This window comes from Echinops telfairi, unplaced genomic scaffold (genome assembly GCF_000313985.2).
Source record: "Echinops telfairi isolate 266 unplaced genomic scaffold, ASM31398v2 ScPeMD7_7469;HRSCAF=8507_1, whole genome shotgun sequence".
In the NCBI taxonomy this organism is placed as follows: Eukaryota; Metazoa; Chordata; class Mammalia; order Afrosoricida; family Tenrecidae; genus Echinops; species Echinops telfairi.
The window spans coordinates 89,643,764-89,668,791 of NW_022111373.1; the positions used below are offsets into that span (position 1 = coordinate 89,643,764).

Here is a 25,028-nt window from a genome sequence, read left to right on the forward strand (position 1 = left end):
TGATATGCAGGATGTATTTTCTTTGTTATAAATTGAACATAATTCAAGCAGAGTGATTAATCACAAACAACATGTAATTACAAATGGTGAAATATTTATTTCTAATTACAAAGAAATGAAATTTTATCTTGAAGCATGGTATAGCATGAGTAACAGTCTTCAAGCTGGGTACATGTACCTGGGCGGATCTGCATGTGGGCAGGCCCGCCTGGAGACAGAGGAGCCATGTTTCATTCCTAAGACCATCAGAAATAATGTGTTTTCCGATGGTCTTAGGCAACCCCTGGGAAAGGGTCGTTCGACACCACCACCACCCCAGAGGGGTCACAACCCACAAGGTTGAGAAAAGCTGCTCTACTTGCTCTCTAGGAGAACGTGTGGCAGTCAGCACTCTAGGTTACTATCGATTGGAATGAGTTGATAGCAATGGCTGTGTTTTATTCTTCGTTTCAAGAAGCCCTGATGGTGCATTGGTTAAGCGAGCAGCTGCAAACCAACAGATGGGCAGTTGAAACCCACTAGCTGCTCCATGGGAACAATGTAGCAGTCTGCTACACTTGAAGTAACTGGCTTAAGAACTTGCACACTTCCTCTGGTGGTTAGTTTCATCACAGTATCTCTTCTACAACTTTTCTAAAAAAGACATTTCAGTTGTAATTATAATAAAGGCTCTTAATCCATGCCATTTATAACAAATTGATTTTAAAAATCAAACAAACAAGAGTACATTACTATGTAAAGTATTCCTGTTTCAAATTATGAGTAAGCAAATCAAATTTCCAACCTATGGCTAAATGGAATCAAATGGTCTAAAATGAGCAAACTATCTCAGAGAACTTTTGCTTTCTACTCTACTACATTATAGGTACAGCAAGTTATTAAATGTTTACAATGTAAAGGTGTAAGTAATAGAAAAGGACTTTTGAAATAAAGACCCAATATCGTATCCAACTATATACAATTTGTATTTGGATAAACCCGTCTTTAAACCTAAATGTATGCTGCAGTGGCCCAGTGGCTCACACATTGGGCTGCTGACCTAAAGATTGACTCTGTCCTCTCATCATGTCACCAGGAGGCACAAGTGATTCACTAACATTAAGTACGGTTTGGTTAAATGACATTTAAATGTAAACCAACCAACCTGAACTCACTATCAATGCATCAGTTGTGACGTTAAAAATACTTACTGTCCCTGTGCTGATTCTACCATTCTTCTGCAGAGTGGAAAATGGGCTTTAACTCCAACGTAGAGGTTAAAGCCTAGCAGTCCAAAGCTTTCAGGACAGGGTTCGCAGGGCTCATTACAACTAATTAAAAGGAGCTTTTTCAAAGTTTTCTTGGGGATATATGAACTCAGATTGAGGTCCTCCCCCTTCTCTCTGGATCATACTGAAAAGTAGGAACTAACCATCCCCAGTTATTTGCTTATGTGTAAACTGGCCCAAATAATTTGAAATCCAACAGACAACCAATTTCCTTTCCTCCTGTTTGTTTCACTTTCAAAGTCACCTTTTCTCCCTAAATAAAACACATTCATAAATCTCTGATTATGTCTTACCTCCTGATTGAATTTATGTGCCATCTCATTAAGAAGTGAAGAAAAATAACTAGTATTTTGTAGCAGTACTCGGCCCATGACTCCAAGATACGTAGACATTACTACAGGATACCTCTATACAATCACAAAACAGCACATATAAAATTGTGTCAATATACATGTATAAGCAATATACGAAATAATAACAATTCACAGGATACTCCTCATACCACTTCTTTCACATGAATTCTAAATAAGTAATAAACATGAATAATAATTCATTCTAATAAATGAGTTCTAGCTTAGTACATGTTTGTAAAAGAGATGGTGAGGAATCAATGGAATATTTATATTGCTTTAAATAATCCTAACATGGTTAAATAACACAAATTAAGAGCTGGATTTGCAAAATAATCAGTGGTATAATATGTTCAGTATATTAAAAGACAACCATTATTTTTCCCTCATAGTCTTAATAGTCAAGCATTAAAATAAAAGTCATAACTACTCCTCCTACTTTGAAATCTGTGTAAATACACTAACACATAAAGTGAAAAAGATGATGTGTCAAAGGAAATCTATGCTTGCCTACGTAAAGCAAGAAGAAACTGAGGAGTCTACCCAGAAAATCAACTTACTTCAAAATCATAAAAAAAAAAGTATATCTAACAATGAAGAACAAATATGACAGGGTTCAAAATGTCGGTGGAAAATTACCACTATCTTTTCATCCCATTGGAAGTCCCCTCAAAATCTCCCACTGAAAAATAATAATTAAAACTAAAACCCTACAGTGTAATATTATCCTCAAGGGAAAAAAAAAAAATCTTACCTCCCCTTCTACAATCCCCCTGAAAACACAGGGTAAAATTGGTTGAAACATTTGCGGGCCTAATACTGGGTTCACTTTAAGGGCATTTTCCACAACCTGGAAGCAAAATGACACATTGGTTTTATTCAATATAGTGCTATTTCACGCAAATCATATTTAATTAAAACAATATATCATATGCCACGTGCCAAATTTGAAAATATAGCAGAAGGTATTACAGAATTGTTGCTCTTCATTGCTATGTGCCCTCACATCAATTCTGACTCCAGCAACTTACAGGACAAAGGAGAGCTTTCCCATGGAGTTCCACACCAGCCTCTCCACAGAAAATGAGCCTACCTACTTGAAAATTACAGCCTCAGACATATTCTATAGAGTCGCTGTGAATTGGAATCAACTCAAATTAAGTAGGCGTGATTTGGGGGGTAATCTTTATGCAAAGAGCCTTGGTGCCGCAGCAGTTATAGATTCCTCACCAAAGTTTTGACTACTTGTTAGCCAAAATGTGGGGGTTTTCAAGGCATCCGTTGCTCCCAAGGAAAGCAACGTGAGAGTCTGCCTCCATAAAGATTTCCAGCCTCGGAAAGCTTCCTGAGCAGCGCTCGTCTAATTCCGGCTCACTAAGAGTCAGAGGAACTACCGGTTAGCAGTGAGTACGGAACTGGAATCTTTACAGGGATGGATGCCCAGGTCTTTTCTCCAACAGCAGATACGGTGGGGCAGTTCCAACCACCAACCTTTTAGTTAGTAGCTGAGCACTTTAATAATTGTCTCAGCAGGAGTCCTCATTCCAGCACACTTTCACAAGATAAGTCTTTTATTTTTTTAAATAAGAGAAATATCTCAGCATAGCTATAGATCTTGAATGAAATTACATTTAATCACAATGCACTAGGGTAACATCAAATGATGACTAACTCGGTATTGAAGTAGGTACTTCCACTGACAATCAAAATCTTATAAAACACTGAGCAGGAGCATTATTTCAATTTTAGAACAAACTTTTGAAAACATCATCTAATTATATAAGTTGCAATAAAAAAAGTTTATATATCTCAGGTAAATATATACATGCCCAATCAGACAACATCAGGAAGAAATTAATATTAAAGGCTAAGTAATTAAAAAACAAAACTTGTAGCCACTGAGTCTATTCTGATTCACAGCAACTCTTTAAGGTCAGAGTAGAGCTGACCCCCCCAAAGGTGCCGCCAAGGCAGTGAGGTTTACAGGAGTAGAAAGTCCCCTCTTCCTTCTGTAGTAAGCAACAAAAGCTTTTTAAAATCACACAAACTTACAAATGTCATGTTTTAACATATTGCTTACTTTTTTTCTTTTATTTTAGTGAGGAGTAATGAATATACCATGGACTTGCCAGAGGACTGGATGATGACTAAGGAAGAACACAGAAGAATTGATACATTTGATATAATGTTGGCAAAGAATATTCAAGGTACTGTAGGCTGCCAGAAGAACAAACAAATCGGGAGGGTAAAGGGAGAATGGGTAGGAAAGAGGGAACCGATTACATGGAACTGTGTGTGACCTCCTCCCTGGGGGACAGACAACCGAAAACTGGATGAAGGGAGACGTCGGACTGGGCAAGATATGACAAAATACCCATTTATAAACTATCAAGGGCTCATGCGGGAGGGGGGAGCGGGGAGGGAGGGGAAAAATGAGGACCTAATGTCGGGGGTTTAAATGGAGAGAAAATGTTTTGAGAAACGATGTACAAATGCGCTTTACACAATTGATGTGTGTATGGATTGGAATAACAGTTGTATGAGCCCCTAATAAAATGTTAAAAAAGAAAAAAAAAAAAAGAACAAACAAATCAGTACTTGAAGAAATACAACCAGAATGCTCCTTAGTAGAAATGACAGCAAGACATGCTTTGGACATGGTATGAAGAAAAACGACCCCAGGAAAAAGACATCATATTTATTAAATAGAGGGTCAGTGTACAAGAAAAAGATCCTCAATGAGATGGACCTACACTGTCTGCAACAATGGGCTCAAACCTAGTAATTGTGAGGATTGTGGGGGGAGGTCAGAGGCTAACAGACAACCTCCCTGACGGGTAGGCCTGCTCCCTGCTGCTGGGGACACTGGACTATTTCTCCCTGAAGCTTGCAACCATTAGCTTGGTTCCTGTAGGTAGAGTTCCTATGGAGATCCAGAGAACAGGTCAAAGTTAAACTGCCATCCTTAATCTAGGATCCGCCCACCTTGTCACATATATACCCCTAATCCCTCCTCTTCCTATTGCATGTATGTCCCTAGACCACCCCCTCTCATTACTGTGTTGCCTATAGTGCAACCCCTTCCTGTGACGCATGTCTTTACCTGTAATTAGTGGGCTTGCACGCTCCCAAAAGGTATATAAGCCTGGGTTAGCAATAGAGGTCTCTCGGTCTCTCTCCCTCCCTGGCCTCTTCTCTTCCCCCTCTCCTCTCCCATCCTCTCCTAGCTCCCTTGTTCCCTTGTCCTCCTTCCCTTCCCCCTCTCTCCACGTGGACCACCAAGCGGGGCTGAGGTGAGCAATGCTACCATAAAATGTGTCTGACACCATTGTTTGACTCTTCTACCGCTCATGCTCTCGGTGACTTTAATATTTATATATCTCAACTGTACAATTGTGCTTACTGAACTCGTGGTCAGTGGTGGGGGCTGACCTCTCCACCCCACCTCATACTACAGAGGATGGCAATGGAGCATGTTTCATTCTATTATACATAGGGTTGCTATGGATCGGAACTGACTCAGGGCACTTAATAGTAACTAGGTCATCTTCAGCATAGCCAACATTCAGAAAGGCATTGCTTTCGTGCTAAGTATGTAACATAAAGTGACCCAATAAAATTTAAGATTATACAACTTAATTCCCTAGATTTAAAAAGATTTGCATCTTTTTCTTAGACTGAAAAACCTCAGATCTAAATTAGTTTAGCTTATTTGCTTCTATCTACTGTCATATATGCTAATATAAAAACAGTAAGACTACTGGACAGAATTTCCAAGCTCTTTCGGGACAGTAGAGAGCATCACCAGCCTCGAGAGCTGCAGAAAGCCTGAACTATAGGAGCAGCTCCCCATTGACTTGAATCCCGTATGAACTCGCTGATCAAAGCATTCAGTAACGGTAGCCAGGCACCATCCAATTTCGCTCTGATGCCAAAGTTTCCAAACAAGTAAACTTTCTATTCTCAGTATGTAAAAGAATCCACGTAGAGAAAATGTTTTGAGACTGATGTACAAATGCGCTTTGCACAGTTGATGTGTGTATGGATTGCGATGACAGTTGTGTGAGCCCCTAATGTTTAAAAAAGAAAAAAAAAGAATCCACGTGTTCCCAATGTCAAAGAGAGTTACGCTCTCAGAAGCCCATCCAGGCAGTTCTACCCTTTCCTACAGGATGGCTATGAGTCAGACTTTTTTTTAAAGTAGTCATTCTCTCAACAAAATTAGTCTGTGAAAAAAGTGGTTAAGTCAACTCATAACTCAATCCCACAGGGCTTTTCTGCAATTAACATTTGGGTCTGCAGCAAAGCTCAGTAAATATCCCTCCCATTTCGTCACACAGGCTATGAAGAAGGTGTGTATTCTAGGATCAAGACTCAATAAAATTAATAATTTTTACATCTTCAACTGCATTTTTTTATAGAATTGTAGAAACCTTTATTAAGCAAATATACCAAAATGTGAAGCTACTGTTTCTTGACATTCCCTTATATAGGTCAATGTACTTCTGAATGCAATGTTTCCCTTTCTCTACGCTTCCTTGAAGAATTCGATGCTCTTTAATTTAGACCACACAGTTTTGGCATCCTAGAAAGACCCAAACTGGGTTGCTTTTATTATTTTATTGTTTAAATCACTTTATTGGGGGGATCTCACAGCTTATAATATTCTATACATCAATTGTATTAAGCATATTTATATATATATGTTCCCATCATAATTTCCACATTTTCTACTGGACCCCTTAGTATAAGCTCTTTTTTCCCCACCCTCATGTGTCCTTGATCAATTATATATTATTTCATATCTTACTGTCTCCCTTCACCCACATTTCTGTTATTCATCCCCTTCAGGAGGCACGGGGCTATAAATATTCAGTCTTGTGATGGATTCCCTCTTTTTCATCCTTCCCCCTCCCTGACCATCCCTCTACCCTCACGATATCGCTACTCCCATAACTGCTCCTGAGGGGTTTATCTCTCCTGAATTCCATGTGTCAAGAGCTCTTATCTATACCAATATGTGTTCTCCGGTCTAGTCAGACTTGTAAGTTAGAACTACATCATGGTGGGGGGGAGGGGGGGTATTCAGAACTAGAAGAATGATGTGTGACTTGTCGTTGCTATACTACACCTTGGTTGAATTACCCCTTCCTTATACTACTTCTGTTGGGGGATATCCGATTATCTGCAGATTGGCTTTGGGTCTCCACTTCAACCTCCCTCTTTCACAATGATATAGTTGTTTGTTTGGGATCTTTTTATACCTGATGCTTGATCCTGTTGACATCTCATAACACACAGGATAGCGTGCTTCTTCCATGCGTGCTTATTTGCTTCTCTACTAGATGGCCACTTGTTTAACTTCAAGCCTTTAAGACACCAGATGCTGTATCTTTTGATGGTCAGGCACCATCTGCTCTCTTCACCACATTTGCTTATAAACCTATTTCTTCTACTACATTTTTAAGATTCCTAGAATCTTTTTATTTCACTTCTGATTTAATAATCCATTGGCTTTGAAATTTTAAGTATTTAGTTTCCATAAGATTATTTAGCTTTCCTTATTCTTGTTGCTGATTTCTAGCATCATTCTATTATGGTCAGATTAGATGTATCAAGCCTTTAAAAGTTAAGATGTATCAAGCCTTTAAAAGTTACTGAAATTTACTTTGTGTCCAAAAATAGTCTGTACCAGATACATGGTGCAATGAAGTAAAGTGTCTACCATGCTACTGTTGAGGGGTGTGCTCATGTTAGGTCCAAATGGGTAATATTACACAGGTCTATTTCTTTATAAAACTGACTGATCCATCATCAAAAAGTGGTATGTACAAATTGTCCTTCTTTGTCTCCTAATACATTTTGACTTTCTTGTCTTATAATTTGTGTGCGTGAGATATTGCCACTCCTGCTGTCTCTATATTACTGCTTACTTGGTATGTTGTGCCCCCACAACTTTAATCTACTTAAGCACCCGTGTGCCCCTTGTACACACACACACACACACACACACACTTACTTTGAACAGAAGAAAACTCAAGACTGCTCTGCAACTTGGAAATTACTTTAAATCTGTAGGTAGGGTTGTTTCTCTTTCATTTTTGAAATGGCATGGAACTCTAAGGCATGGCTGACTAAGCTGTAATGCATTCATTCAACTCAGTCACCTATTGCTAATCATTCTTGTTCAGTATTTTGCTATTATAAATAAATCTTTTGAAATTTAATTTGAATCCTTCTATTTTGAAAATATACTTGTATAGATAGTGTTTGTAAATCCTATTTCAAACGCAAAAGTTTTGTGCTTGTGTTAACACTCAAGCATTATTTTCTTCACTTACATTTCGACTAATGTAAATAGAAACTTTGAAGTAAGAAGTGCTGGGTTTCTGAAAACCTGGGGGTGGAAGATGGGGGTGGGAGAGAGAGTCACGGGATGACTACTCTCCCAATAGGTTGATGCAAAAATTAAATGAAACCTACATGCTCTGTGCTTAGAAACTATGTAACACACAAGCCAAACCTGCTTCCCCTGAGCCAATTCCAACAGGGGCAGAGGAGAACTGGCCATAGGGTTCGCAAAGCTATAAATCTTTACCGCAATGGACTGTCATATCTTTCGCCCACTAGCTCAGTGGGCTAACAGAGAACTGCCCACCATGCACTTAGCAACTGGGAACATGATTCCTGCACCACCAAGGCTCCTCATGTAGCACACAGCAAAGGCAAAGTATACCCTATTACTACTATCACGGAAAAATGACACCTTCAAAGTACAGTGAACCCTCGTTTATCGCAGTTAGTCGGTTCTGGACCCTACCGTGATAAATGAAATTCCGCGAAGTAGGATTCCTTATTTGTAAATCAAATATTTTCGTAGTTAGAGCATAGAGGACATGAAAAAACACCCTTTAGTCACCATTACACTCGTATTACCCAATTTATTAAACGAAAAAGGGAAAATACAGTAAAACATTTTGGATGTTACAATTATCATTTATTATTTATTATATTATTTATGGCATCAAACGTGTGCAGTATGAGCCAATCAGTGGCAGTAATGACAGAGCACGCGCTGTTACGCAAAAACCGCGATAGAGTGAAGCCGCGGAAGTTGAAGCGCGAAGTGGCGAGGGTTCACTGTATTTGTGCCATATTAAATAAGCCTATTACAGTGAATGAAATAAACTTGGCACTATGCTACTTGAAATAACTTTAGGAATAAAAAAGATTTTCACTCAAAGCAATATATATGCATGTCGACAAAGTCATAATAAAGAAAGCATTACAAGTTGAAATCTGTGTATTTTAAATGTGTACTCATCTAGATAACTTGCTAAGACTCACAGAGTATAATAAAAGCCTGTTTTTGTTCTAAACCATTAAATCTGAAACATCTATACTAGTATCTCCAATTCTCATAACACTGTAATTTTCTGCTTCAAAGAACAAAGAAAGTAACTTCCACACACTTCAGAAATTAGTATTACAGTGACATTTACTCAAAAATATACTTTAAATGTTATATAGTAATCACATATATATTCAGTGTGTACTGTATACATTGCAATATATACAGTGACATTGGAACTGAGAATATTCACAAAGACACAAATGGACTGTTTTCTTAGACTTCATGCAATGGCATGAAATGAAACCCTAGTCCTAAAATATTCTTTATATGAAAACACAAATAATATATCAATAACTGTTCTATTCATAGTATTCCGCATCCATTTACTAAATAAACTCTAGCTTCTGTTATTTTAAACCAAATGTAAAGGTGTAGCTAAATCAATAACAAAAAAAATAGTCTTAAACACATGTTATCAGAGAGCAAGTTTTTTTTTTTTTTGGAGAGCAAGTTTTTAACGAACTGTGTGCACCCTAATGGCCTTCTGTTGGCATTTATACAGAGAAATTGTTTCATCTATAAATTGTGTTAAGTGTTATAAATACTTGACAAATATATTTGATTGACGATTAGTTGTGTACTGAATCAGTCACAAAAAATCAAGATACAACTAATGGGAAAAATAATGACATCACCCTCTTACTTAAAAATGAAAAATAGAAACAAGGTCTGTTCCCTAGTAGAATGGTAAGGGCAGTGTTATATAGTACACAGTGCTATACAGGCACTGTATATACAACATAGTATACACAGTGACATATGTAAGTTTGGGATTTTCCAAAATAAAAACCTTCACACGATTGTTATTCTGAGAAAAAAGAAACAATATAATTCATATTACAGAGCCTGCAGAGATACAAAGATAAAGATTTATCAGTGTGTAAGTCACCTGCTTAATGGCACTAAGGAGCTCTGGTGGCTCTGTCAAGTAAGCTTTGGACTGCTAAAGGCAAGATGAGTGGTTCAAACCCTCCAGCTGCTCCATAGGAGAAAAAGGAAGCTATCTGCCCTGTAAAAATGTATGGCTTCAGAAACTCTGTGTAAGGTTGCTATGATTCAGAACCAACAAAATGGCAGTGGGTTGATTTATTTTTTATTTTAAATAAGCACCTTTTTTTTTTTAATGGCCAAAGCATGAGATGGAACAAGTTGGTTCGGCTTATGTTCCCATAGTTTAAGATATTCGTAACCTAATAAATCATTTAGGTTCCAATGAAAATCAAAAGAGATACAAAAACATTTTGCCCAATGGACTATGAGAACAAACAAACACGAGCTTCTTTGACCAACACCAGAAAAACTAGATGGTGCCCAGCTAGTGCTACCAAATGCTTTGAAAGGCAGCTCGTTATAAGGTCGTGGATAAAGTGGAAGAAAAACTTAAACAAAATATAAGATTATAAAAGAGACCAGGTTTATTTGTTGGACAGATATTGGTGGAAACCCTCCGGTTCTGGAACTGAACTCACCCCATGTTAGAATAAACAACCACTTAAGACTCTTTTACCCAAGGGAAAAGTAGAGAAGGCTAGGGAAGAATAAGGGAAGGAAACAGGAAACAGAGAGGAAGTAGAATTAACTGACAGTGTCACTGAGGGAATAGCAGTAGACTGCACTGGAACAAAATGTGTATCTGCTGTTGACTATAAAACTGAGTATCTGCTCTGTAAACCTGCACTTAATCCATCATGAAAAGTTTTTAAAAATGTATTACTTCCCTCAAGTAGATTATATAATTAGAGAAAAATAGCAAACACTGCTGTTAGCTTATTGCATATTAGATCTTGTCCTTAGAATATTATATAAACTCATGTAATCCTCATATCAATGACAGAAAATAAAAGAATCATCATCCACATTTGACAACGGAAAGATGAAGACAAAGAGTGAATTAAGTTGTCCAATCACACAGCTGTAAAGTACCAGGCAATATCCTTGCTCTAGTAGTCTTGTTTCAGTCTATTATTATTATTATTAGTTGGGATTTAATGAATATATCACATCTTTCCACATTTCAATCATGTCGAGTAGAATTGTACACTTGCTACCACAATCAGTTTCTAAACACTCTTTTTCTACATGGTCTCCTTGACATTGTCTCCCTTTTATCCCACCCCCACCACTGAACCCCCTCCTCTCCAACCTCTTATTCTACTTGCTGTCCCTATAGGTTCATGAATCCTGGGTTTCACATAACAAAAGAAGGAACATATTAACACAGCTTCAAGAGGTTGACTTTTAACTGCTGTGCTACTTACACTGCCTCTAATTATTCTGAGCACAGAATTAAAAGCAACTACCTAAAAGGAAATAAACATTCTCCTTAGACATATTCTTAAAAAGTTACTTCTTTAAAAACTATTTTTTTCACAATGTCTGTCCAAATTAATTTAGTACAAGCAAGTAATCTTCAATTACTTTACTAATAATGTTGCACAAAAAGCAAAAATAAAACACTTTCAATTCAAATTTTGTCTGGGAGGTTTTCCATATGAGATATAACCTCGGTTTCTTAATCACTTAGACTATGTAGATAAGTTAACCCAGAGAATTTCAGAGTATACATAATTATAAATCATTAAATATTTCATATAACCCCTTAAAACAGATGAGGAAATTTAAATGAAAAGAGTACTCGAAAGCTGTATAAATAGTAAAGCTACACATGCACTCCAAGGCATAGGACAAACTGGAATCTGTTTTACCATCTCTTCCATTTAGAACACTGTCTCCTACTTTGGACGACTTTCTCCAAGGATAAAGTCTGGAAGATCCTGTCTGAAGAGTCCTCCCAAGAGTGGCCAGCACTCCTCACAGGGTCTGTCATATACACTATCTGGACTACTCACATGCAATCTGGCCTTAGAACCAAACAATTTAAGGGCTGGAAGACTGCTGTATGCACCCATTCTAAAAAACTCCTTAGTTCTAAGTGTGAAAAAGGGGGCATAAAATGTTTTCATTCCCATACCTAGATATAATTATTACAACTGTGCTATAATCCAGATCACTACAACATAATTGTTTCTGCATATTTGCATTCTTAATGACTGAAAATGTAAATCCGAAGGTGTATGCTTTCTTACTTTTACTTTATATACAAGTATCATCCTCTCCTAAGTAGTAGAGTGCTTCAGATCATTGGAAACCACAGGTTACCACTTGCATGGCCAGGTCTTTCTTCAAAGACCGACTGAGTGTGAAGCTCCACTGACATCTGCTCAGCATCATAGTGGCACACAAGTCTCCACTGACAGAAATCCGGCAGCTGGGCTTGGAGCGCACTGACTGGTCAAGAACTGCATCCAGATCTCCCACTCGGAAGGTGAGAAGTCTTTCTCTAAACCACCGCTGCTTCCCTAGAGGCAGTACAACTGGACACGGCCAAAATGTCCTGTCGCTAACTGTCTCATCTCTTTCTCCTGCTAATCTTTATCCAAACGCAAATGCAGCTCTGACCTTACAAAAGGCAAAGAGAAAATCTGTAACAATTTGTATTTTAAAAAATTACAATTACCTTGAGCACTTGAACTTGACCTTCTGTAGTAATTTCCTTCAATAGCTCACAAAAGGACTGACATAAACCTATTGCATATGTCTGAAAATCAATCAAAAAGCAATAGACATATAAATTTATGCATATCAAATAGCATAAAATCTGACCTGAAACTCATTATCTCTTTGAGACTTATATACTATGCATACAAAGATTTAAATCTAATTTTAGAAAAAGTTAAAAAGATTACATATTATAAAACTACACTGATTTTTATTAGAGCACATTTTGTATGTTAGTAATAAGTCAGAGAACAGCATTACATCTGCACTGCAGTGAAAGAACAATAGTGGTCAAAGTTTTATTTTTTCATTAAAGTAACATACAAATCTTAAATTTTGAAAAGGCAGACACTGATTTCAAAGTAGAATCAAAATAATAAATGTATTACTCTTACAAAGGAAATACTACAACGTACCTGTAAAAATTCTGTTGATGACAAAAAGATATAACCATTGATGATCTTAAAGCAGGTTCTGAGATTTTCTGAACTTAGTTCTGCCAAAATAATAAATTTTAAAAGGGGTGGGGTGCAAGTTAACTCACTGCTTAAATGATTTATTTATAACTCTAAATTATAAATCTTTTAAAAATTTTTGTGTTTCTCAAATGCATAGGGTATACACACTGGTCTCGACACTAAGTTTTTCTAACCTTCTCAATTAGGTTAAAACACTTGGAAAAACAGTATCAAGCTCCCTTCTCATCCTTTCCCCAAAATAAATCTAAGTAGTCTTATGATCCAGCTTTTTCTCTCAAATTAAATTATTATTGCTAACACAGTAGGTAACATGAGAATGAACCCTATTATCATACTCTTACATACGGTTGGGAGTTAACTCAGTGAGCGCGTACTGCTGAGCTGACACTGAGCATGATATCCTAACTTATGAAATGATTTAGTATATACCTTCCCTCAAATATCATTCTGTATTTGAACATTCTGGATTCTTAGATTTTTGTCCTTCAATTTTTATTTTTAAACGTGCACATTAGAGGTCTAAAAACATTTATCACTAAAATAGCATATGACTAGGAACTCTTTTGAAGTACAAAATATATAATATCTTGAACACAATCAACTGATGACGCAATGGTATTTGACATTTTATGACTAATGGAGTATCACAAAAGAATACCAACACTATATTGATTTCATAGATCAAAATATGATCCAAGAAATCATTTATGTACACATTTTTGGCTGATAATAATTTAGAAATTCTATACAATGTACTGGGACATTAGAAAAATTATTTTCTGGCTAAATACTAATCTAGATCCTGAGTTCTTACCTAATTTATAACCTAAAGAAGTAAAACAATATGCTCTTCAGATATAACCTGCCATCTGATTAATTTATTAATACTATTTATAAAAATTTGAAAAATTTTAACCTTTCCATAATTAAAAAGTTTATATCAATATAATATTAGGTTGAAATTTCATTAATTCTTGGTTCCAACTAAGTAACTAATCCAAAGGGTCAAAATTAGTTAGTTATTGCTTCTTTCAATAAGCAGAAATGATTCCCAAAAGTTATATAGAATAAAACCCTAAAATCAACACTGAGTACTTTTAAAATACAAGCAATATTAAAACACTAGTAATAGTGACCACAGTAGTAAAAAGCATAAGAGCAAAACAGTAAAAGGAAGCTTAGGATATGTCAGATATTCTAAACACATAAATGCTGGCAGAATATTGATTTGACAAAGACTACACATCAAATACAAAGCTTTTAATGATAAAAACCATACTAGAGAATGGTCAACAATTACTGCAAAGTAAAGATGAAAGAGTAAGGGGAAACCAGATCACATGAAGGGAAACATCTAAAAGGAAAATAATGAGGATGTTAAAACATTGTGAGCAATGTAACCAGTATCTCTGAACAATCTCTATAATAATTGTTCAATGAAACCTAACTTGCTGTGTGAACTTTCACCAAAAACACTATCAGATATGAAAAATACAAACTATACTAAAGCCATTACTAAAATCTACAATAAAAGTAGTTCCTTAAAGTTATACTGCAGTTCTATTCTTTGCTTTTATGTTTGTTTAAATCTCTTCCTTCTGGCTCCTAAATCCCTCTCCCATAGCTATGAGAATTTTACACTATAGAGCCAAAGCATGCTGAATTTGGGATGGAATACAAAAGTAAAGTAAAGCCACTCTAGAAGAGTGAGTGCTGGTGACTTAGTAGGCTACACATTGGTGCTAACTGCAAGGTCAGCAGTTCAAACCCAATGGCTACTCCTTGGGAGAAAGATGAGGCTTTCTGTTTTCATAAAGAGGAATGGTCTCAGCAACCCAGTTCTGCTCTGCCCTACAGGCGCCAATGAGACAGGGTCCAATCGCTGGCAGTGCTTCTGCTTTGGTTTTGCTCCCCTGTACAAGACTAACAAGATAGTGAACCTATCTACCTGAGAGAACTAAAAAATACTATAGGTTACTTAAGATGCCATTGTATGTGGTCTCCAAGTTAGAAAAACAAAAACTGGAAAGGTCGTCACTAGAGAAAAAAGGAAAGCAACAGACTATATCCTAGTCTTCTCTTCCTCTATGATAACGGAGAGGCACAAAATTCACTTTTTCTACCAAGAGTGGTGCTAAGTGACTGGCCTACTGCCACTGACTATATCTTCGAAGGTTTTGCTTGTTTGTTTTATGGAGATGCTGAATGGTAAATAACAAATATCTCTTTATGGGAAAACAAATGGGTATTTTGTATTATTTGACATCTCACCTGATTCTGAGGAATGGAGCAGAAGAAGAGAAAAACTCAGAAAATGTGAGGGACATAATCCAGCCACCATGGTCATCCAACAAATGAGAGGAAAATTTTTTTTTATCAGTTGAAACTGTTTTTAGACCACATTTACTTTCAAAGTGTGAGTCTACTTTTTTGGTACATCATCAAACCTCAGTAATATTTCTGCTGCTAATAAAGTTCATCACAACAAATAAGTTCTCACACAAAAGTCTTTAGATATTGCCATAATAATTGTCTTTTTTCCCCGTAGGCTTTCCTACCTAAATACTCTCTCATGATAATTATTAGTATGCCCAATATTTCAATGAAGGAATTAGAGATGCTTCATGGATGAGGCTCGACATATCAGGGCTCTGAATGGAATACATTTTAATAGTCTTTATTATTAAACAATAAAAGAAGGTAGGATTTTGCAAGAAGAAAAGCGGTAAAAGGGCAATAACTGGTATTATATGTAATTTTTAAATCCTCCATTAGTTTATATGTGCACCTACAGTGGTAAAATAAAAAAACAATTCTAGAAACAAATTATAAAAATAAACTTTTAAATAACGACTCCCTTGTGAATGTCAGCTGACATGTAACAGAAAAGCATTGCCTTTCTTTTAATACTCATCAGAATACATGTGCACAGGGGCAAAATGAATTTAACTCGATCTCATCCAAGAAGATTAAGACTATTCTTATTTCTGGGCTTCATATCTCAACCTACTGCTTATAAAGCATTTGACTTCACAATTGTTACAGTTCATATGTAACTAATACTTCAATAACAATAGATTTAATATCCTAATATTTAATCATGGTGAGTCCTTAGCTAAATCAGAAAAATATGTGTAAAGCATATTTGTGAATAATGGTTTATAAAATTATTTTGTAAAAGAAGCTGGACAAAATCTTGGTATATATAAACAGTTCCACAATATAGTCTGCCAGGGCACTTACAGAACTGTCAACATACACAGAAGCATTACTAAAAAAAGCTGGAGGTTAATTCATAATTTTGTTTTGTTTTGTTTTGTTTTTATTACAAATTTTCCCACAAGGTAATACACGTTAGTGCTCATCCTTTAATAAGCAAGGATCCCTGGTCTCTGTGCGGTACAAACTGTTACTGTGTTCAGCTCCAACTCACAATGGTGTAAGTTCAAGTCCACCCAAATACCCCTCAGAAGAAGGAAAGGCATCACCCTCTGAAGCGCTGGGAAGCACAGTTCTACTCTGCCAGATGGGGTGATAAGCCAGAATCAGTTACACTTAAGGCTTCTTTCTTTAATAAGCAGAAATGATGCCCGAGGTATATTTTAAAAACTCTAAAATTGTAATATTATTCAAGCTTTAATCAGTAATCCAGGACTTAACAAAAAACAAGACGCTGTAATTTAAAACCAGTTATAATGCCCTCAAATGAAGATTACATTCACAAACATCACTAAGGTATGCTTTTACACATACCAAGAAGTGGCGACATATTCTGAAATATTCGAAGTAACTCTGGTGTTATACATGGGCTGTTTTCCAATGTCACCAACCTGCAAAGGAAAAATAAGTGATTAAGTCACACTTCCGGGACATTAACATATAAAAGTCGTCTCAAATGAAGAAATAAAGGCAAGTGGAAAAGACAGAAAGTTATAAAAATGTTCTATTACAAGATTCATCAAAACTTAAAAACCTACCTGTAAGTGATGTAATCCTGTTTCTGTGCACATAGCCAAAAATTATATATAATACTAAGATTATGATAACAAAGATAAAAGTATGATTATTTTGGATTAATCAAGGACAAAGAAACATCATTTCACTGTTCTGATTTTCTTAAAAATGTTTCTGCCACATTTCATTGATTTGTCTTTGATGAAAAATTGGACTAATTAAGTAAAACTACATATTCTGCAAGCTCAATAAATATGAATTTTAAATATAACAAAGGCCAATTACAAGCAATCTCACTCACAATGTAACCAATGTGAAACAATAAATGCATAAAAAATATTCATAGGCTGTGGTTTCTGGTAGCACTATGGGTTAAGTGTTGAGCTGTTAACCACAAGGTAGATGGTTCAAACTCACCAGCCGTATTGCCAAGACTAAAATGAAGCTGTCTACTCCATAAAGATGTAAAGTCTTGGAAATCCTGCACAGGACTGCTACAAACCAGAACCATTCCAATGGCCGTAGGTTTTAGTTTATCACACAAATGAATAGCTACCTAAGTATCTACCACCCCCACCACGCTATAAAAAGGCTTTGGGAAAATCATGATTGTGACAACAGTTATAAGATAAAGGAGTAAGTTAAAGCGTCTACTGTCTAAAGGGTCTACTGTCAAAATTAGGCGCTCAATCATAATAAATATTCTTAAAAGATTATTAATAAAAAGGAACTTTTTTAACCTGGTCAGAGGGTATCTATCAACCACCCATAGCAAACATGTTTAGTAATATGTTGAAAGCTCTTTCCAAAAACCAAAAGCACTAAAATGGATTATGGTGATGATTGTACAACTCTTTTCTTTATGAATGAACTATTGAATTATATGATAAGTGAATTATATGTCAATAAAAAATTTTAAATTATGCTGATGTTATTAAGGTTTTAAAGGGTTAAGGAGAGGCTATAAGTTTTCTTCTATTTATATAATAAATGTAGGTTTCGGGTCTTTAAAAGAAAAAGAATCCTGTCTTCTCATGAGTACTTTCACATCTATTTATTGTTCTGTAAAAGACAAGGATGGCAAAAGAAAATAGTTAAACAGTCCTTTTTAAGAATATGTTTGACGTAAGAGAGATAATCTATAGACAAATTATCTGATTAACTTGAATAAGAGTTTAACAGTTATCATTACATAAAGGTCAACTGTTTCCATAAGCCAAGCACATCTAAGTGAAATCAACAGTTTGCAGACACCTAGAACAGCTAGCATCTATATAATTGACATCACTATGGAAACATTATGGAGGTATGGAAACAAAAACCAACATCATAAAGATGTTCATTCTCTCTAAACTGTCACACAAAACAGATCGAACTGCAACTGCAATTCCTACAGGGTTTTCCAGAGAACTTAAATATCGATTTCAAAAGGAAGTGTCAGGCAAATGGCCGAGAAAAGAGAGGAAATTTCTTAAGAAAAAGGTGTATCAACAAGTAGAAGATATACCTGCTTTACCAGATAATAGCATTCGTATAAATCCATATATTTATCAACAGAGGTCCCAAAGACCAGGTTGTTATGTGAAAACGGAGAATGACCACATGAGATCACAAATTGGAGGATGACTACATCATTAATTACATAACTATAAAATCACCGAATATCAATGCCCAGTCAAACTGACATGTAACATTAACCTTCACAGACAGGGATACACTCACTTTGCATCCGTGTATATTAGCTGCCAGGTATCTGTCATTAATACCAAAAGAGTCCGTTACTAGACTTTAATGCTGTCTTAAATGTTCACTATCTAGTGTGAGACAAGCTGGTGAGGATAGGAGCACACTAAAGACAACAGAAAGCTGTTCATATGACAGACGAGGCTCTAGAGACCAATAAGGAAAGGCCACTGAACACCATATATAGCATCGTAGTTTATGTTAAGAGGATAGTTTTATGACTTTAAGTTAGAGAAATTCTTTTTTAATTGATATAAAATTTGACTATACTACAGCTAATAATTTTGTTTTCTGACAGATACTACCAAGAAGTTGTTTTGTTTTGTTTATTAAGTTAACTACTGGGGGAAAATTATCTACAATACATAAAATTGCAAAAGGAATAGTACCTAAAAGAATAATATACAAAGAAGTCAGTAAGAGGAAAATGGACATAAAAAATGAGCAGGCATTTCACAGAAAAGGAGAAAGACTAGCACTAAACGCAAAAAGAGACACTCAGTGTGGATAATTTAACAAAAATCGTTAGATCAAATCTTAACAAAGTAACTATGTCAATATTAATATCAGATAAACTTTATATCCAAAAGAATTTTGTCATTACTGTTAGCACCACCAAGTCATTTCCGATTCATAGTAGCTCTACAGGATACAATACAACTGCTCACAAGGTTTCTAAGGCTACAGCATTGATGGGAACAGACTGTCACATCTTTCTTCTGAGCAAGTTTAAACCAAGGCTTACCAAATGTGCAATGAGGGGTCCTTCCAACAGAACCCAAGGGGAAGAGGGACTAGTCCGAGTATATACATATTACATCACATCAAGTTTCATAAAAATATTTCAAATACTACATTTTATGAGAATAAGTAATGAAATATTGCTCCAAAATCAAACAATTTTATGAAACAATCGCAAAATATGAAGGTATTGATTTTTGGCTTGTCTTCCATCCGTTCCTACACTTTCTGACGGTGGGGTTTCCATTGGTCTAAGCTTCCTCGAAGAACTCTGTGCTCTTTCATCTACACTATGTTAAAATAACAGCTGTGGCATCCATGAGAAAAGCAAAGCATGTTCCTTTTGATGACTCTTTGGGTTTGGGGAACGAAATAGTCTAAAGGGGCAGGAGCAAGATCATGGCTCTAGGGTGAATGGAGTGAGGTTTCCCAATGAAACTCATGGAGCATAGTCCTTGCAACCCTAGAGAATGGGCAGGTACATTACTGTGAATTCCTGGTCTTTTACTCACCAATGCAGTTTTCCATGTTCTTAAACCGTCTTTCTAATAAGCCCCTGTGACCATGCTGTCTCCTTCAAGAAATTCTATCAAGATTACCAACACACAGTGGTCAGAATCTCCTGAGTTGATGTCTCTGCTTTGAATTTACCTAGCCCAGCAGAACCACTCAGACATTACTGTCTTGATCGGACATTTTGTGGGAAGGCACTCTAATGACTGTAAGTGTATTATTGAAAGCACCTGTCTGCAGTCATCCACCGATTTCAGGAACATGCCTAAATGCACGTGTTTGAAACAACTTATGCATTCCATGAACTGAGACACAAGTAGCAATAAATTTGACTTTCTCGATATTTACTGAATGATTTAATATGCAAAATCATCTAATTTTTCAGTAGTAAATAATATTTTTATTTTCAAATATAAAGCTGTTAACAGTGAAAAGGCACACTGATACAAATAAAACTGAGTGGGAGATTTTAATAATTCTGTATTATGATGAAAGCAAAATGATGAATTATACAACTGACAAGGTAAAAGAATAGATAACATGTAGACTTCTATTGTGAAGACATCATCATTACTATTGCATGTGAATGTGTTACAAATATGGAGCCTATAAGTTATTAAAATTTATACAAGCCACATGTCATAAGTGTCATGTAACACATACAGATCTGGGTAATATTTGATGGCATCAAAAAATGTTGGGTCAAAGAGGTCATTTAAAAACTCCTACTGCTACTACCAAAATAAAAAATAGAAGATTGCATATCAAAATTCCTGGAACATAGCCAGTTATACTCCAAGACAAATTTACAGCTGTGCATGTTCTAGTACTTAATAAGAAAAGAAGCAGTCATTTATAGAAGATGCACTGACAATAAATGTTAAAAGCAGTAACTCCAAACTAAAAAGAACAAAGGGGAAGGCATGCTGGATTTTAAATCAAAGAGCAAATTCTTTCATAATAATTAAAAAAGCAAACTTCAAAAACATACATATTTAAGTTATAAGGGGCTACTTGCCAAAAGTAACACAGAGAAACTGAAAACCGAAATAATTATATATAAACTAAGAGCAAGAAGTAACCTGAGAATGGTAATCAAAATTGTAACTGACCCCTCCCTACCACTAAAGCTCCACTTTCAGTTGGCTTTATCACTAGATTTGCGAATGTTCCAGGGAATAGTTTCCATATTATAGAAACCATTCTATACAAAGAATGAACATAAACTAACAACATTTTAAAATGTAATAGATGCAAAACCCTATAGTATCACAAAACATTTATGCAATTCATTTATCAAAAATATAATTAAAGAGTAATAAGGGTAAGGGAAGGGTGGGATCCCTCACAAGGTTGGATATATAACCCACACCCCCAGGGAGACAAACAGCAGAAATATGGGTGAAGGGAGACATCAGACAGTGTACGACACAAAATAACAACAAAAATATATAATTGATCAAGGATTCCTAAGGGTGGAAGGGGAGGGAGGGGCAAAAAGAGGAGCTGATACCAAGGGCTCAAGTGAAATGTTTTGGAGATGTTGATGGAAACATGTACAAGTGTGCTTATACAACTGATGATGGATTGTCATAAAATCCAAGGCCCCCAATAAAATAATTTTTTAAGTAAAATATCAAGATAGGAGTTTTTAAATATATCAAAAGTGTGATCTACCTTAGTAACAGTTTGATCTGAGTGGTTTTTTTAGTGATATAATTTCCTTAGTTGAAGCAAAAGGAGCCAAATAGGTTTTTATTTTTAATGTTGTAAAGCTTATAATCATTAACAGTGCATACCATCCATTACCTCATACGGTTTCCAAAAATAAAAACTGTTCATCTGAAGTCTTTTGTTCAAAATCTGTTTAAAAATGAAAGCAACTTTAAATATTCTAAATTTCCCCAGGTTTCTCATATTAAGGAAAAAGACTAAATATCAATGAGCTAATTCTGTAGACTGCATGTCAAAGGAAAAGGAAAAACACACCCTAAAACAAGCATACAAAAAGCAAGCAAACGATGGAACTTACAACTTTCCTCTAGTTCCTAAATGCTTCTCTCCACCAACCCCCAGCCCTCCACTATCATGATCCCAATTCTACCCTACAAATCCGGCTAGACCAGAGGATGTACACTGGTATAGATGGGAACTGGAAACACAGGGAATCCAGGGTGGATGATTCCTTCAGGGCCAGTGGTGAGAGTGGTAATATGGGGAGGGTGGAGTAGAAAGGGGGAACTGATTACAAGGATCTACATATAACCCCCTCCCTAGGGGATGTACAACAGAAAAGTGGGTGAAGGGAGATGTTGGACAGTAATAATAATTTATAAATTATCAAGGGTTCGTAAGGGAGGTGGGACGGGAATGGAGGGAGGTAAAAATAAGGAGCTGATACCAAGGGCTCAAGTAGAAAGCAAATGTTTTGAGAATGATGATGGCAACAAATGTATAAATGTGCTTGACATAATAGACAAATATATGGATTGTGATAAGAGTTGTATGAGCCCCCAATAAAATGATTCTGAAAAAAACAAAAACAAGCAAACACGCAAAGGGAATTAAAACCAAAAGTTGGGCCTTTTTTGAAGACTAGTAACATGATGAATTTCTACTGAGATGAACCAAGAACCATGGGGGAAAAATGAACCGCATAACCAACTTGAGGCGTAATACCCCTAATATACGTTCACATGCTTCTCCAAAATAGCCATTTTAGATGTTCTCTCTTCATAAACCCCTCATATGTTCACAATCCAACCAGTGAGTCTCACCTAATGGCTATGCTTCCTACTTTATTGTGAAATTAGAAGCCATTACAACATAACACAGAAAACACCTTCCCGACTCCAGTGATAAGGAGTCCCTGCGGCCAGAAGATACAAAGTGCGCCACTTGATCTCTGGATGCCATCTCTTACTGCCACCAGCTATCTCACTTTCTCTACAACATAGCTCTTGCTCTCCCATTCCCCCCAAAAGCCAGCTGCTTCCCCATTTCTGTACCTTCTTAAAAGATAAAGTTCTCAAACAAGCTATCAAACCTCAGTCTCTACATTCATTATCAATCTACTCCAATTCTAATGTCTAAAATCTTACCACACCACTGAAACTCCCATTAAGTCCACAGGGAAATTCACCTCTCTGGAGCAGTCAATTATCAATAGCATTTCACACAGTAAACCAGTCCTTTTTTTAAAATTCTCCTTTTTTTGACTTGGCTCTCCTCAATCAGAAGACAAGGCTCCTCTGTCTTCTTGGATGACTCCTCTTGTGAGCCAAAAGAGTTATAAACTTATCAGGATTCTGCCTTGAGCAGAGTGGTCTCTAACTGCCCTAACTGCTTACACAATCTCCTCCACTCTCAGGACTTACATGCTATCTACAGACCCTCTCAGAACAACTATGTGGGGTAGGGGTTCCTTTCCTTCATCTAACAGATAAGGAAGTCCAGGCTCACAAAAGGTAATTAATTTACTCTACTCACAAACCCAGTTCAGTGATAGAATATCTCGTTGCCAATTAGAGTTCTAACCCACTACGAAAAATACATGAAGAAATTTGTGTCGATAATTTTGGAAAAATGTAAACCTTTGTTTTTATATATTATTTAAAAGTTATTTTATGCATAAATAAAGGCTAGAAAAATGAAAAAAATAAATGACCATTAAGAGAAACACAACTATTATTAGGCATGTAATCTTTTAGAAACATACATTTTTCATAAACAACATATTAGGTTTGTAATCTTTATGGAAGTGCTTGGTGGTGCAATGTGCTCGGTTGCAAAGGGAAAGATCAGTGCTGTGGAACTACCACTTGTTCCACAAAAGAGAGGTGTGGCACCTGCTCCATAAAGATTACAATCTGAACAAAACCTATGGTCAGTTCTATCCTGGCCTCTAGGATTGCTAGAAATGAGAATTGGTGCCAATAGCAAAGGAAATATATTAATGAGTAAGTTTGTAATGGAAATGAACAATATATCTGAGTTTTCCTCTTTATTATAATTTATACTGTGTATTTTCTTTTATTTATTTTTTATACTGTGTATTTTTTTAATAATCAACATTACCTTGTATCTGTATGTTTACAATAAAGTATTTATATGCAAGAGATCAATTATTTTCATACGTTCTCTACAACAGGGGTTGTGAACATACCACCTATGGCTCAAACCATCAACAGCATATTTTTGTAAAAGAAGGTTTATTGAAACAGTCATGTCCACTCTATGTATGTTCTATGGCGATTTTAGCACTACAATAGCAGAGATGATTAGGTGGTATGGCCTAGGAAACTAAAGAGTTTACTACTCTCTAGTCATAGGTCCCCAAGCTTATTTGTTCAACCACACCCTTTTCAGGGGTATAAAAAAAAAAAAATTACCCAGTGACCTTACACTATAGCTCATAATCAAGGACAAAGTGTAGGTATTGCTTTTGCTGGCCTCCTGATTGTTCCAGCACCCCAAAGGGGGGGGGTGGTATCACCTACTTTGAGAAATACTGCTTTAGCATTTTACTGAAAAAGTTTGCTAACCTCGAACAGAAGAGTAATCCATCCTTATATAAACATAAATATATGACTATGAACCACTACAACATGTTCATGCCCTTGGAAATCCAAACAACACAGTCTAAAAGGAAATTTTTTTTTTAAAAAACCTTCAAAGTGTAAAGTAATAACTATTTACATGGTTATGCTCCAAAATCATTCACAAATATTCTGATGTTACTGTTATGAGTTGTCAAGTCAATTCCAACTCGGATGACCACAGTCGTGCTGAGTAGAGCTGCATTCCCTGGGGTTTCCAGCCCGCGCTTTTTGAGGAGACGGATCCCAAGCCCATACTTCCGAGGCTGATTTGGGTAGAAGTGAACTGCCAACACCTTTGCTGTTACTTATAGTCCAGCCTAAAACCATGTGCAGCACTCACTAAGGTGCTCCAGTCAGAGATCATTAATCTAGTGTTTACACCAAAGACACTTTCTCAAACTCAAAGG

At 36.2% G+C, this 25,028-nt stretch overlaps 1 protein-coding gene across 3 annotated transcripts in view; it reads right to left on the minus strand.

Moving 5' to 3' along the window:
- Positions 1–25,028, minus strand: part of IPO11 (importin 11) — a 200,547-nt gene that overhangs the window by 70,078 nt on the left and 105,441 nt on the right. For 2 of the 3 annotated variants that reach the window (XM_045285112.1, XM_045285111.1), the window contains exons 22-27: positions 16,823–16,899; positions 15,341–15,346; positions 13,007–13,086; positions 12,550–12,630; positions 2,373–2,468; positions 1,562–1,675 (exon numbers count right to left, since the gene is read on the minus strand). In XM_045285112.1, coding sequence (XP_045141047.1) covers positions 1,562–1,675; positions 2,373–2,468; positions 12,550–12,630; positions 13,007–13,086; positions 15,341–15,346; positions 16,823–16,899 — 454 coding nt within the window. The remainder of the gene's footprint in view (positions 1–1,561; positions 1,676–2,372; positions 2,469–12,549; positions 12,631–13,006; positions 13,087–15,340; positions 15,347–16,822; positions 16,900–25,028) is intronic. The other variant, XM_004703583.2, reaches the window with a different exon arrangement.